The sequence below is a fragment of the Choristoneura fumiferana genome, chromosome 15 (assembly GCF_025370935.1).
Source record: "Choristoneura fumiferana chromosome 15, NRCan_CFum_1, whole genome shotgun sequence".
Classification (NCBI taxonomy): Eukaryota; Metazoa; Arthropoda; class Insecta; order Lepidoptera; family Tortricidae; genus Choristoneura; species Choristoneura fumiferana.
In genome coordinates this window covers 15537241-15554111 of record NC_133486.1, presented here as the reverse complement: position 1 = coordinate 15554111, position 16871 = coordinate 15537241, and the positions used below count along the sequence as shown (strand labels likewise).

The 16871-nt window shown below is 37.7% G+C and overlaps 1 protein-coding gene across 1 annotated transcript in view; it reads left to right on the top strand.

The window, feature by feature from the left end:
• The window catches only part of rg (A kinase anchor protein rugose), a 446901-nt gene that overhangs the window by 219008 nt on the left and 211022 nt on the right, over positions 1–16871 (top strand). The window contains exons 12-16 of the mRNA XM_074098176.1: positions 8618–8758; positions 9350–9492; positions 11768–11981; positions 15984–16236; positions 16578–16721. Coding sequence (XP_073954277.1) covers positions 8618–8758; positions 9350–9492; positions 11768–11981; positions 15984–16236; positions 16578–16721 — 895 coding nt within the window. The remainder of the gene's footprint in view (positions 1–8617; positions 8759–9349; positions 9493–11767; positions 11982–15983; positions 16237–16577; positions 16722–16871) is intronic.

The following is a 16871-nucleotide window of genomic DNA, read 5'->3' as shown; positions in this document are numbered from 1 at the left end:
TTCTTAAGGGGCTTTCGTTAATAATTTTTGGGCGGTTTAGTTGACGGCGAATCTTTGTTTTAATGACTTGCGAAACCTGACTCTCTGGATAGTAGGTACTTTTAAATGAGGTTTTCATTACGCCCTTAAGTTTTCTCTCTTCCGGGAATAGGTATTTCGGGATAATAGCATTGACCCGGGGGCTTACACCTAGCTACATTTAAATTGGATTTACTCCTTTGAATGATAAAGTAATTTCGGAAATAGAAAATGAGAAGAGGCCCTTTGGGATTCGTTTTTGTATTTACGAGAATAGTTCTGCGTATTTTCTGTCGGGACAGTATAAAGTTATCATAACGAATATTTAGAAGGAATTTAATAATACTAAATATCTATGAATATCTATCTCCAGCGCTGATTGAATTATTCGAGAAAAAGAGCTTGTGTGGCCAACATTAGAATTTGGAATCATTTACGCAACAGTTTTTGCCTGTGATAGTTCTGTGCCACCGCTCGCCCGCGCCGTGGCCCCGCGACGCGCCGTGCTCTGCCCGCGAGTAGTCCGTCTCCCATTCGCCGCACGTCGCCCCAAACGTATCAAACTTTTTAATATAATTTCAGAGATTTCCGGGGACTTTGACTTTCTTTCTCATGATGCAAAAAGTTTCTTATAAGTTTTCGGGCATGTGATGAACTTGAGTTGATATTACTTGTGGAATGTTTGGCTAGGGCCGCGGGACTTCGAAATTTAATTTACGAATAAAACTAATATCAAACCGTATGTGCTGCAGAGCTTACGTGTTTCGGGGAAGCGGCAACGTATGTACCTACTCGAGGTCTAATTTGCATGTGAAGTGCTGTTGCAAAGACTACAAATTAAATTTATTGTTCGTCGCAATTTTCGAGTGAGTTCGCGTGGCTATAGCAACGCACATGCTCACTGGTTTTGATTAAAATGTAACTTAATTAGCCTTAAATGCTTTTTAATGTTACGTGTCTCGACGTGAATCAGAATCGTTTTCTGAAGTATCATTCATTCATCAAGTATCAAGATTTTTTTTTTATTAACCGGGGCAGCATCTACAATTGTAAATTTATTTTTTGACAAAAACTTGCAAGGAATACCTAGGTTCTGCTGTTGATCGTAGCTCGCTGCGCCCCGGCTGCACGAAAACTTCGTATTAAGGGGAGCAAGAAAGTTCCGCTTTAGAAAACATCAGACTTTCCGTGAATGCTGAAGTTGCTTGAAGTTCTAACATTTATGCATTCCGTGTTCCACCAGTTCGAACTCTGATTGGTGCTTACATTTCAAATTGTTATTTTCGTAGTTGGCGGATTTTTGATTTGAGAACCGTTTATCTTTTCTAGTTTTCTATAAAAAAAGCTCGTTATTGTTTAATAATGTTTTAGCATCGGGTTTACAAAACAATTTTCTCAAAAATGTCCTTAAAAGTTGACATTATTCTTCACATATCAGAAGGGGAAGTGCATAGTTTAAGGATAGCGAAAAATTAAAAAGTTAATATAGATTGCAGGCTAGCTAGCTCGACAGTAATGTCGCATTCAAATTCCATTATTGTCGATGTCGAATCATAAACTTTCAAAAAGTTAAAAGTGCCATGGAAATGTTGGCACAAGTCATATGCAGCCAACTCAAATGACCGGTACAGTTACTTTGTTAGAATTCCGGACTTTTTTTACTAAATCTGAAACAGCTTTTGGTGTTTTCGGTGGAAAAATACAACTGCAGTTTTTTTTTCATGAAAAAAGGTGGGAAAGCAACATTTTATTGGTTAAAATTAAATGACATTATATATTTTGAGGAAAAGTTTTTCCTAATTTAGTTTTTTGCCTTCACCATTTTGGAGAAAAGCTTTATATTAGTCTCGGCTGCAATATCAATTGCTGGCTTCGTAATAGTTAATTCTCATACTCGACGGCACGGTTGGTGTATTTTGCTTACTTTAATAGCATTATTTCGTTCTATTTAATCTGCTGCAGACATTGAGTCGCACTTGGAGTGAATCTTTGAGATCTTTTTTTAAGGAAACAGGTATCCTAACCCTGCCGTCGCTTTATGTTTTTGAAAGAATCATGTATGTAAGGAAGAACATATGTGATTTTCCCACTAACGTCGATAAGCCAAAGGCTACTAGAAACACAGGGAAGCTTAAAGTTCCATCTTACAGACTGGCTAAAACCAAAAAGTCTTTTCTGGGAAATTGCATACGTTTTTATAAGGAAAATTAATTTCAAAAAATATTATAAATGAAACGGATACAAAATTCAGATCTATTGTCAAGAAGACATTAATATCAAAGGCGTATTATAAAGTTAATGATTATATCATGGACAGGGATATTTGGAAATAATTCCGATCCGCATTAGCGATCCCTTCAAATAGCGAACCTACTGTGTTAAAAATAAAGTTGTGTTAAATACTTGTGATGTATACATCATCATCATCATCATCCAGCCTATATACGTCCCACTGCTGGGCACAGGCCTCCTCTCAGAACAAGAGGGCTTGGGCCAAAGTTCCCACGCGGGCCCAGTGCGAATTGGGAACTTCACACGCACCATTGAATACATATTATTTAATAATATGTAAATCTGTTTTAAAAAAATATATATACCTCGTTGAGTGTCTTGCCGGATTCTTCTCAGCAGAGGTTTTTCCGAACCGGTGGTAGATTTTTTTTTGACATTCATAAGTGCTTGTTATAGCCTGAATTGAATAAAGATATTTTGACTTTGACTTTGACTTTGACTCAACCAGCAATTGCCTACTTCCATGCCACGACAATAATCTACTATTATGGTCTGGTTCCATGGTTCATTATTCTTTTTGTCGCTGCCTGTGTCATTCCCCGCGGCTAGTTGCGTTGCGTGCACTTTTGTGTAAACACAATCTCGGTAACGAGATGGGCCCTCCCCCGCCCGACTCTGGTTCCCCTGGTACACCCTGTTCTTATATTTTATTAAATTCCAGCAGCCGTAGCTGGAATTTTCCAACTTTGCCTTGCTACCCACCGGATTTACTATAAATATCAAAGTTCAGTTATTGTTACGGAATCTCGTCTCATCGTTTTTCAAAGTGCTTTGCGCTGCGCTGCCTAATTATAATCTGATCTCAAGGATTAAGCTTTTTTTAATGGTTATTATTGCAGATTATTGTGGATCTCTTCAATTTATTAATAAAAATACCCAGATGACCGAAATTAACTCGGCGCAAAATAAAATCTATTTAAAGTACGACACATAGCTACAATAACATTGTTTATATCATTGAAATAGAAATAGAAATATATTTTATTTGCATTAAATGTTGTTACAATATAATGATGTTTACAATTAATTTAGCATTCAAACATTTAAACTTAAAAAGTCATGCGAATATTATTATAATCGAATATGCCTATTTATATATAACATAACGTAAATTAATAAATTCATATATTACTAAAATATTGCTTAAGGGAATAAAAACATTTTTCAGTAAGCCAGTGGAACAATTGAGTTTGAAAAGGCGTTAATTGGAGCTCTTTATCTCTATTGATTGATTGTTTCTTTATTAATTATCACAGAATAAATTTATTATAATTTCAAAATTTAAATCGAAACATAATCGTTAATTCCATAATCCTCCCGTCCTTTAATAATAAGAGCAAGTCCCAAATCTTACTTAATCACGTCGTTTGTCTAGACTCTTTCAGTATTTATCTAGCTAAATACTCAAACTCTAGACTAGAAGTCTAGGCTTGGCAGTAAAGCTACTAGCATACTGGCCTAATCTAAAAGTACTTTAGTTGAGTGCACTTAAGCCACGAGAGGGCGGCATTAGGCAAGAGGACTAGTCTAGACCTAGGTCGCAGATCCGTCGGGGACGGAGATAAATAGATTTACTTAAGTACCGCATGCCAGCACCGCGGCAGCGTCGCTGTCAGCTTAACTCCATTGGAACTTCTGGGGAAAAATTCAACTTACAATTTGAAGGATTCTGAAATGTACTTTAATTTATCTGTAACACATGCTTGTTGCTTGCATTTCTGCCTTCTACCGTGCAAGCTTGTGTTACAATTGTCATAAGGGTGACAGGATAAGTTGATAAGTTGTGCTAATGTGTGTGTATTAATGTTTGCGATGCCATCAATCTTACGAGTAAATCGTGCTGAACATACGTATCTAAATACTTAGCAGTGCAGTGAGATTCTGCACCGAACATAAATTAATTCGTGACTCGTGTGTCACTCTCAGACGAACATCTCAAGTTATCACACAGCGGGACTAAGTCGCGATCGTTTTGCTATAATTTGATTTACGTAAGAGCTTGAAGGAATTAGATCTTCAGAGTCAAGTCTCAAAATCTCTGTGATGTAATGCGAGTGCTCGCGAAAAATCTTATTCATGGCAGAATTCTCGCGACATATTGCGCTATAGAAAGGTGATTACGCTTGTTGTTTTCTCGTTTGTCACTTAGTAAACTTCTTTGTAATTTGTACATAATTTACTTGCTGGAAAGTTAACCGTTCTCATGAACAATATTTTGCGGGCCAGAGAAGAAAGCGTAGGTTTTATTTATTTAGAAAAACGTTTGTGTTGACTCGACACAAGTTTTTGATTGTGATTGCATAATGCTTGGAGCTTGTGCCCCTTGAAATTATTGATCGAGATATTCTGCAATATAGTGCTACTGCTAAGTCAAGTTCTCTTCTTATGTTTAAACTTTAAAACTAACATTGTTTAATCCCTCATATCTGGAGACACTGGCGGACTGCAATGTGGAAGTTTCCCCGTTAACTCGACATATGCAGCTTAGTTGCTAAACTTGTACTAGGGCATCAAAGACACGCTGGAGCTAAGTACTAAGTTATCGTCTCATCGTAAAGTGGTTTTAATTGGCGACGCCGCTACGTCTGAAAGATACGAGTAATAAAGAAGTCTGTTTAGTCCGTTAGACATTATCAAAAAATATTCGATTAGTAGGTACGTTTTTTTTCGTTTATCAATCAAACAAAGATAAAGCGCATCAAAGTTCAGTAGTGTGGTCCCATGACGCCACGTCTAAGTAAAATTTAACCAAGGCTTGTAAAGAGTTAAAGGGGCTATAATCTTCATAATTTGTAAGTTTAATCGACGAAAAAATACGTGACCAATGGTTTTCGATAATTTTACTTTGGATAATTTTACTTAGGGTTTAAGCCTATTGGATAATCTTTGTAACTCGAAAAGTTGGTCATAGTCTAATCGGTGAATTAGTATGCGGTCTTACTTCTTTAATAATATTCGTTTTCGGGCCAAGATAAAAGTAACAATAACGTAATTTTAATGACTAAATAGCAAAAGACAAACTCTGAACAGATTATTTTTCCGTGCTGTAACTTAGACATAATATGACAACTTTTTAATCTGTGGTACAGCCAAAATTTTGACCGATGTCGGCTCACTCATACCTTCTCGACTAATAACAACTTGGGCATCTACGCCAATATTTTGTGTGTGATGCTAAGAGTCAAGAGAGTCAATTGGCTGTGAAGTGTTAGGTAACACTTATACCCATTGCTGTTAGCCGCGAGTGTAACCCGAGCTGAGCTCTTAGCGCCCAGCGGCCGGCTGTCAACGGGTTAACAATGCAGGGGTGCCAGTTTTATTTATTTTATTACAAAAAGCATTTTTTAATGGTTTGAATAAGTCAACCTTCAAGCAAGTTGTTTTGGTCTGTCAGGTGCATGATCCTGTAAATTGACCTTGAGAAGGACATGGAATAGGTTTTACCCCGAAAAATTGTATAAAGCGTTGATGGCAGAGTCATGAAAATAACTGGAAAAAGACCTTAAAAGATGTAATAAAATCAAACAAAAGAAACTTACAGTCACCAGCACCTACATCTGACACAAAAAAGCGTGCATAAACATCTGATACGACTCTCTTTCTAGGGCCGGTGGGACGTGTCAGATATTTTTGCACGCTTTGCTGTGGCAGAATTAATACAGGTGACTGTACAAGAAAAAATAAAAAACCGGCCAAGAGCGTGTCGGACACGCCCAAAATAGGGTTCCGTAGCCATTACAAAAAAATTAAGTTTTTTCTAAGGATTTCGTACTTATTTTGTATGGAATATTCCAAGTTTAGGTAGGTATATTTTATACCTTAGGCTGCTATTTACTCTTAAACTACTAATAATTCTCAAGAAAACTAAACCGTTATAGTTTTTCTTGTAAGTTTGATATACTTACTATCACCTTGAATTTTTTCAAATTTTTCCACCCACCAGTTTAGATTTTTACTGAATCGAAAAATCGTTTTCGCAACCCCCTTAAGGTTTTGAAGGACCTATCCAACGATACCCCACACTACATGATTGGATGGGAAAAAAAATCATCCCCACTTTACGTCTATGGGAGGTACTCTAAAAATTTTTTTATTTTTTTTATTGTACCATTTTGTCGGCATAGTTTACATATATATTCGTGCAAAATTACAGCTTTCTAGCGCTGATAGTCCCTGAGCAAAACCGCGGACGGACAGACAGACAGACAGACAGACATGGCGAAACTATAAGGGTTCCGTTTTTGCCATTTTGGCACTCGTAAGCATACATCGTTTCAAAATATTTAAACTGTAATTACCACTTTCGAAACACATGCAGATTTACTTAATATGAAAAACGTCAATATAAACAAATTCATTAAAAAAACTTTACATTTTCTTCATCGTTTTTCAGCTTTAGCTCAGTACTTAAATGTCTCTAACTTGATAATTATATTTTATATTTAATTCGTGCTTAAAGCAAGTTATAAGCTTCGCTTAAGCAAGTAGTTTAGGTATTCATAATTTCTTTAGTAACCGTATCTTCTCTAGTTTTTATCGCTCCTTCGGCAAGACGCCGCAGGTTATTCCCAACTTTTTACCATAAAATGCTAATGCGACTCCTGAGTAGGGTATGTGTTTTACTTAACAAGTTTTTTTTATATTATGTATACATGAGCTGACATGTCACGTATATTATTATGAGGAATTGTGGCAACCCTTAACATCCTTTGGGCGTGTTATTGTAACAAATGTTCTTTATTTTCTGGACTCACCTCTGAATTTATCTCCGCTTACTTTTGGTTCTATAATAAATGTTTCTGTTTTTGCTACTTTGAGCTAATTTGAAATAAATAATACAGCAATGTTCTGTTTATTTTAAAGTTATGTGTCGTGTAAAAGCATAACTCGGTACCTACGTCGCTTTACTTTATTTTCATTGTCCATTTTAATTTAAATGTATTATTAAGGTAAGTATTCGTGGGATCAAGGTTAAGTCAACAAAGGAGCATGCCATCTGCATGATGTAAGTCGAAGTACGAGCAATAAACCTAGCCTAGGTGGTTTGTCACTTGTAGAAAATTAACCTCCTTAACATTCCTGTTTTCTTGGTTATGTTGTGTGTTAAATTGATGCATGTTTGTGTTATTGGTGCTGATGAGGCATGTTTCTTCAAGCGAGATTGACAAGATTGAATTTGTTTTTTTTTTCATCATTTCTGTTCAGCTGGCACAACATCCTTGTGTCGATGTTTTTTACAAAGAGCTTGCAAGGAAAATGCCTTATTGAAATTGGCTTAAAATAATTGTGTACCTACCTATAGTTCTTGCAAGTCACAAGGGCGGGGACTTTATTCGTAGTTGGTTATTTCTTATAATTTTTTTGCCTAGGGCTTTTGTATTGTACAGTAAATTTGTCGAACATTCCTTTATGATAACCACACGCACATTTACAACAAGTAAATTCCACTCGCCTTCGTAACTTGCAAGAATATTAAGCTATCGAACCAAATGAATTCTGATCCACTGTGGAGCCTTTTCATAAAATACACAGTGACGTCACATTCAATCATTATGTCCTTTCTACGATGGATCAATAATCAAATGGTTCATTAGCAGAGTTGGCAACAGAACAGTCGAGGACCCAAATAAAGATACTTACATGCTATCGTGAGAAATGATTTATAAAATCACTGAATTCGGTTCAACTCACTATTGCAGTCCAGGGACGGTCCGACTTTAGTTCGATCTTATCAGGAGGTCTTTTTAAAGAATGAAACTAGTCTAACCATTTCTGACTTATAATCGTAAGTAGACACCTACTTTTTTGGGTACTACGAATGTTTAATCTACAATGATCACAGACTAAATAAAAATAATAACTTTGGTAGGTATTTACTAGTCATCTTCTAGTTACAGTCAAGGGCATATATCGTTCCTACCATCGCTACAAATTCAGTAGAGGTATACTAGTGTAATATAGTTTCACAATTAAATAATGTTGTTCTTTTATTAACACTTATGGACATTGTCTGATTCTCTGTGGTCTGATTCAATGTTTTGAATTTGAATTTGTATTTCTTTTGTTATGTGTTTATGATTGAACTACTTTCAATATTCATTTGTAACTCCCCAAAACTGATTGGCTAGGTACACAAAGTCGCATTTTCATTTAGCAAGTACATCCCAACTCAAACATTCACTTCGAATAATGTTTACCCGAGGGAATAATTAAAATGATTGCGAGAACTCATTATGAATTTAAACCTCATTATTATAAAAGTTTGCGTTCATAAACATGATTAATTTACTTTGTTTGATGTAACCAGGTCCTGTATGATGGGAAATTGTCGTCGGCCATAGTGTTTATGTATAATCCTGTGGCGACGGACGGTCAACTCTGTCTGCAGTCGGCTCCGAAAGGCAACGTGTCGTATTTCGTCCACACGCCACACGCTTTAATGCTTCAGGTGAGACCTCTTTGAATTTTATGAGCCCCTGGTAGCCATGGGAAAGTTTTACATCAAAGTGACGTGATGGTGTGACACAGTGATCTTTGAGATCGTTGGTTATATTGGTTGGTATAGTTCCGACTGTTTGCTTTGCCTCTTAAATTCATTGTATAAACCCCATTGCAATGGAACCAAAGGAGATTTATCATTTGTTGAGTCACATATTCTTTTATACGAAATAGGTTTGTGTTAGTCACCTGCATTAATATCTGACAGAGCGAAGCGTGCAAAAATATCTGACTCGTCCTACAAGCCCTGGAAATAGAGCCGTGTCAGATATTTTATGCACGCTTTGTTGTATTGGTCCTGGTGATTGATTGTACAAATGCATAAGTTTTTTATCTCTTCGTAATTTTTATGAGTGCAATGAAAGAAACCTTCTTAATAATTTGGCGCTTATTTCTATGACCACAGTTGTCTAGCACCCATAGTACAAGCTTTGCTTAGTTTGGGGCTAGATCAATAATGGGAGATATAATAATTATTATTTGTTATATCTAACAATTAATTTCATACGTGCATTATTTTGATCATGTATTATTTTCACAGGAAGTAAAAGCTGTGGTTACACATTCAATACACAGTGCATTAAATTCAATCGGCGGTGTTCAAGTTTTGTTCCCGCTATTCGCTCAGCTCGACTTGGCACACGACGCACCCGCTACAGACCCCAAGCGAGACCCCATGTTATGGTATGTTCTCCTGGTACTTAAATGAATAATGATATGTCGGAGGTTGTCACCGGATTTTGAGAGAATCAAAGATTATCCCATTTCACCAGATTAAAACTATTACTTTAGCTAAGTATGTAAATCAGTTAAGTCGAGTTACGGTTTATACTTAGTTCGGCTTTAGCAGTTTACTATTCGTATGGTCTTGCCGGAACTAAATCACACTGTGTTTCAGAACTAAATCACCTCCAGTAGATTGTTGGGCTTAGTGCGAATTTGCGACACCGTCCGTGGTCCGATTGCCGCAAAGCCGTTCATTATTATTCCAAATAGCTTCGGTCACATTACACGGCTAAATGCACTTCCAGTGTCGGTCCTCAATCGCTTCACAAACTCCGAACCATCTCGGGGCGCCTTGGTAATAAGAGCTATAAACTAACTCCTAGCCTCCCCTAATTGCCTGGTGTCGACTCCGTTTAACCGGCTAGATTTATGGACGACATTTTGCGAGGACACATTTGCATGGGGGGTTATTTCGACTGGTTATTAAATTCTGGTTAATTTCACGCTAAATTGTTTATGGTCTTCACAGATTAACGGTGTGCTTGCCGAGCTAATTGCTAACCACCCATTTAACTGCTATCAATTGGTATTAGCAAAAGTGGGTGCCATACCTTGGCATCAATGCGCCAAAAAGTACATAAACTTGGAAGACCCTTTTTGCATGTAGTGGAAACGTTTCCATATAGACAAGTTGATATTCCAAATTAGAAAACCGGATAAATGAGAGTCTGACTCGCTCAACGAGGGTTTGCATCTCTCGAAAATGATACTGACTAGATCTAGATACCTGTTTATGCTCATAAAGTACAGTCGCTTTTAGTCAAATTTCAAAGTTTTCATTTTCCCTAAGATTGGCTAACGCTTGACCAGCATTTACTACGAGTATTTGTTGATGTACCTATATTTGCTCATTCCAAAGGTTTGATGTTTGAAGGTTATAAAAACAGTGAAAAGAAAACTATGTAATAAATACTATATTTTCGTATGGGTGTAGGTAGCCTTAATTTTTAAATTCACGTATGTATCTATCACCGGTACGTATTAAAGTATGTATAAATCGCATATATCGTGGCCCGTTCACAGCCGGGCGGGCCCGCTCCGAACCAACTCGCTTCAAAGCTAATGCGGGGCCAAAGGGGGCCAAACTTATGCACAGTGTCTGATGTTGGCCCACTCGTGAGTTGTTTGATTTCTTTGAAGGATTTGAGGTGCCGTCAAACGAAAACGCTCCGCAGCGATGTGTGAGGATGTTTGCGATGCGTCCTTTGCTTTGTGAATTAAATAATTTGATGTTGTTTTGTAAATTACCATTCCTGAGTAGATAGGTATAGTCTAAACTTTGTAACCCGAGCTCATCCAAAGACTACAATCCATGGAGTGTTTTGGTTAGCCAAGCAGATTATACCGACATGAAAGGTTAATTATAGCTTATCGACTCTATTTCCTTGGAAAACTACAAAATACACTAACAGCAGATAATAGGATTTTTTAGATGCAATGTCTTTATGCATGTAGTTAAAATATACCTACCTGTGATCGTTTGATAGTATCCGCGATTTTGTGCAAATGAAACTTTCATATACGCTGATGTTGAAGAAGTAGATAACAATATCTGTAAAGGGTCTTTAGACTATCCCATCTACTCATAGGTATTCTTACTACAGATACCTATTATCTTTTGCTCCAAGAAGGCAGATAAGTAATTACGATTTTCTCGTCTTTCTCTTCTTTTTTTTTCTTCTTTTATTCTTCTTCTTCTTTCTTCGGGATTCGGAGAGACGTGGAGCATCTGGTTTATACTTGAGTCAGTCAAGCATTTTGACCGTTTATAGTTTATAATAAATATTTGATTGATGCTTGAATGGTCATCGTTAACAGTTAAAATACTGAATTCGAGCATAAATCTGCGTGCGTCGAACCGTACGAGTATTATGAACCTCTTCGACGCAACACGAACCACTTCAATTGCCAATCAAATTTGTCTAATTGAATTAGCTAAATCCGAGTCCATTCATACTTGCAAAAGATTGCAAAAGAAGACCGCTGACTTTAGTTTTGTTTTTTATTCACAATCTAGGCTCGAGCTAACCAATGCCTCTGAAATACTTTGAATTTCATAATTAAAACCACACAAAATAAATCCATTGCCAATCTAGCTATAGTTTTTGTAGAAAGTTTTCTTCTAGCACTAGGGTATTATAGCTTTCGAGAGTAACCTGACTTTATTTCACAGTTCCAAACTCCTCGGCTTCGTGTGTTCCCTGGTGGAGTCTTGCGCGACGGTGCAACAGCACATGCTGCAGTGTCGTGGTTTCCTGGTGATCTCGCACATGCTTCAGCGTTGCAGCCGCGACCACCTCACGCCGGAGACGCTGGCTTCCTTCCTGCATCTCACCAAACATCTTGTCACTTGCTGTTCTCCTAATTCTGATCTACTGTTAAAACAGGTATGGTTTTTTGGTAGTATGTGTTTGTAATGCTGGGTTCACACATTTGGTAAGCACCAGCTACTGCACAGGACGCGGTCATATGAGACAAATAGTTAACCCTTGCTTCTCTAACATTTGACCGTATCTAGTGCATCTACCGGCGTTTGCCTAATGCGTGGATCCAGATAGATAAGTGTCTTCCCAGTATCACTATTAATTGGTAGTTATTCAATGCGAATCCTTACCATTTAGGCATTTGTCCCACCGCCGACGATGAACAAGAAGCGACTAGAGCTAGAAAGTAGATACGAATTGCCGAGCAGTGTGATGCGAGTGTGTAGTTCTAATAGTTTTGTCACTGGGTTTATTTATAAGCAAGTGCACGAGTGAAACGGGCGGGAGTGAGCGAGTAGTCCTACTACTACTTGGGGGTTTCTAGCACTGTAGAGTACCTAAAATTTAATGACCGCTGTTTGTTCTCTTGACGTGAGTTCTGACTGACTGCCAAGCGAGCATCGCTGAGCGAATTTTATCTTTGTTAGCTCTTGTAACAGCGACTAATTAGTGGAAAAAATATTATCGCCAGCAACCACATAACACATTGTCACGTATCTCCTTTACTGACAAAGTATCAACATTTTTTGTTCGTTTCTTGAGCGAGAAAATAGTCGATAGTTAGTCGCTTCCTCGACGGCGGTGGAACAAGTGCCTTAGTAGGTACACTGGGAATACAGATGTCCTTAGGTAGTCAATATAATCATTGTATATACATACAAAAACAAAAACTACGGTACGCTGGACGTTCTTCGGCTAGCGTGGATGAACTTATCAACTTAAGTAAATAGTGGCACAGATAGTGGCAATACTTGCACTAAAGCATACCGGAGCTTATGTTTCGCTATTAAATCACAGTATCCCTAAACTCTGCCGCTGAGAGGGGTCGCAGAGCCACCCATAAACATGCAAGGAAATTGCCTTTATAAATAAATTTATCACGGGCCACTGCCTACACCGCACAGCCCTGTTTAGAGATATTCAATTTGTCCTCGGGACACTTCTGAGAATAGGTAATTCGTTAAAAAAAACAATTGGCTGAGGCAACTTTGTGTGAGCTCCGTGGTAGTAGAGTTGCGTGAGACATGTTCTTTCTCTGAAGGACATGAATCGAAGTGATGCTATGCATTGTGCGATATAAATCCCTCAGTCTTCACTCGTGAACTTAGATAGACAAAAATTTTACGAATAAATAAAGTAAAAATTTATTTGTTTTATCACCGAAATGATTGCTACTTAATGTTTTTTTTGAGAACGTAAAAATTTCACCACACGCTAGGTACTATTGGCGCATTCAAAGTTATTCGAGTCTGTCGGGCTAGCTTTGGTGCACTAGTAATAGAATTATCACGCTTGGCACTGACTCCAGAGATACGAGTTTAAATCCCAGCAAGCGCACCCGTGCCTGTTTGAATCCAACTGGGAAAATCATCGATAAATCGATGATTTGTGGCAATTCCTGAATGGCATATAACCGGATTAGCGGAGTAATCAATTAACGGACAAGCGACAGTCGCGTCAAAGGACTCATTGCACTGATGCATCATCGAGCTTTAACACGACTATTAATTAGTTGAATCGACGAAATATTCCAATTATGAAAGGAATTAATTGATAACTAAATATGAAGCCGTCAAGGGAATTGACCTGATCTAAAATATTTCAAAAAACAGGGTATATATAAAAAACATGTAATAAATTATAACCCGGAAAATTTGATAAAACTTGATATTTATTTCAATAATCAATTGAGTTTAGTTAGATAGAAGTGATATCACAGTTACCATACATAACGTTCCCAATTAAAAAAAAACCCCGGCTTTATAATTTCAAAGTTCAATTTCCAAAAACGGCTGAAGCGATTCTAATGAAATATAACACAAACAAGAACCACCGCAAGAAACCTCGCTTTCACGTAAAAAACACATCGAAATCGGTCTACGAGCTACGAAACCGCAGACAAATGGACAGACATTGGCGTCAAACATAGAACACCCTTCTTTTAGTGGGGGTTAAAAATGTATGGGCCGTCGCGTTTTTACAGTTCATAAAGAAAATACGTCAACTGATTGATGAATGATGATGTTAAATTGCTCATTAAAAATGAGATAGGGTAGTTCTGTTCTGACGGTTTCATATTATGTTAATGTATGATATGAATATGATACATGAAGTAAGCGAAATATCATTTTAAGCAATTTTTTTATCTAGCGGTGAACTGTTATTATTTGCTATTGCATCTTGACTCTGACGCATACCGAATGATATTTTGTTTACTGCGTGTAATTTGATGAAAAGGTAATTGTAAAATATGTTTAATTTTTTTTTATGAATGAACCAATTTATTTTATTCAACACTTTATTATTATAAATCGCTCCTACTCGAATGGAATTACTAAAATTGACCATAACTTATGTATCAAATATTGAGCAGCGAATAATAACTACACGGATAGACTTAGAAAACCTATAATTGACTCCATTGTCAAATCAAGACATCAATAGCCAGTGAATATTTTTTTGTCCGTGTAAATATTACAATACATAACTGTGATAAAGTGTCAGATTCCCTACAATCATTGGAAATATCTGTGCACCTCGTGTCAATGCAGTTTCCCCCTCACTGCCTGGCATTTCGATCCAGGTCGCGTGTAGCGTTGTATTGATGTGTTTTGTATTGTTTGCTGAACCTCCACTTCCTATGACGAAATAGCCAAATGCACATTATATTTCCGATTATTTGTTACTATATCACAGGCTAAGAGCTAAGACTTTTACTCTGGTGCTTGCACTTTTATGATGTCCTAGTACCGAAAGAATGGTACCAACTTTTAGTGTTCCATTCGAGTGTCAGTGCACCGGGCCGCTGGTTCCGCCGTTTGTGTCGATGGTTGTTGGCATGCTCCTCTTGCTTCCTCACGACTCTTGCCGTCACCGAATAGTGCACGCCCACTTTTGTTAACAGATGAAACGGACTTGGACCAAGTGGAAAACATCATTGGAATGTTTCGATTATTGTTCACTAAACGGCAAGTTCAATTCATCGAAACTGATTTTTAATTCACAAACTTGAATACGAGGTGTCTGATGCATTTAATTTAAAAATAAATGCTGCGTTTATAAAAGCTTAATTATTCCTTGAAAAGAAAAGATTCCTTTGCAATCATACGAATCGTTTTTTTTATCTAAAAAATGTTGGACTTGTTATGAATGTGTAGGATGTCTTTTTTCACATCTCTGAAAAGTTTGTGATTTATTTTTTACTCCACTCAACACTATACAGATACAGATATATTTTTAACTGAACACTGGATATTTCTCCCTACACCCTACCTTAGTTGAACACATTAGATGCTTCGACATAAGACGCCTAAGATCGGTTGCACCAACGTCCTTCAGACTTTACGTGATGTAGACACGAATCTGACTTGATATACGATTAGCAAATGAAATGAGAGCAAATGGTCCGTAATTTGTTCTTAAGCGCACTAGCTTTACTGTAGCCGCATACATGATTCGAGTCCTATGTTGAAATGTACAGTTCACATCCTCTTGTAGTGGACTGCACTGGGGGCTTATAAAGCTTTGACTGTCTCCCCACACAGAGAAATGCAAAACCTATTCAAACAAAATATCTAGTATCACTGAATTCCTTTGTTGTCGTAGTTCCTTTGACGTTAGCAACCAACCCTTTACAACTTACCCCATTGAATGTGTCTAAATATCTGTGCGAACTCCTGTGTTCTTTTTAAATCTTACACTTATCAATACTAATCTTTGTTTACGGATTGTCTGCGCTAAAACTGATGTTGCTAACGTGCGTTTGTTCAACAAAACACAGCAAAGCCAGTTTCAATGTCAGTTTTAGTGCAACATACCAAATCTAACTCAGCTAATGACCTCCCAAGCAAGCAAGAGAGCAACGCTACCAACCATCGGACAGTGTAAAGTCAATGCTGATCGTAGTCTTTTTGCCAATCCTTCCTGACATGGCAGCTCCTGGACCACGTTTTGTTCAACCCGGCGCTGTGGGTGCACACGCCCGCGGCGGTACAGGCCAGGTTGTACTGCTACTTGGCGACTGACTTCCTGGCTGATGCCCATATCTACGGCAGCGTGCGGCGCGTCAGCACCGTTCTGCAGACAGTACATACCCTGAAGTTCTACTATTGGGTTGTCAACCCAAGAGCGAAGAGCGGCATCACCCCGAAGGGATTAGGTGAGCTGTTGCTTTTTATGCTACCCTGGTACTAATAGGCTGAATTCTATGAAAGTAAAACGAGGAATTAATTATACTGTGACCTTCAAGAAAAGTCGACAGAAGAAAACATTTTGGTTTTCATATTAAAACTTTGAGTATAAAATCAGAAATTAAACTTTTATGTGAAAACTTGGGATATATTTTATGCTGAAGCACCCAGTCTCGTCAAACGATTTAGTGCCTGTCTGCGGCAAGGAAAATCATGAATTTTGTTAAAAGTTAAACAAGATGGGTCGTTATGCCCCTTTCTGGTGTAAACAAATTGAGTAGGTACTTTACTTTTTTGCACATTTTTTCAGACGGTCCACGGCCAGCACACAAAGACATCCTCACAATTCGCGCATACATCCTTCTCTTTCTGAAGCAACTGATCATGATTGGAAACGGAGTGAAAGAGGACGAGCTCCAGTCAATTCTGAACTATTTGACCACTATGCATGAGGTATGTCACATTATGTCCGCACGAAATGCCAAGGTTATTGACGTTGTAATTTTTTTTCGTGATATTGAAATCAATCCGTTTGCCTAGCTGCAATTGAGCGTTCGCATAGATATACTCAAAAACTGTATGAAAAACTTCAATACTTCCAGGA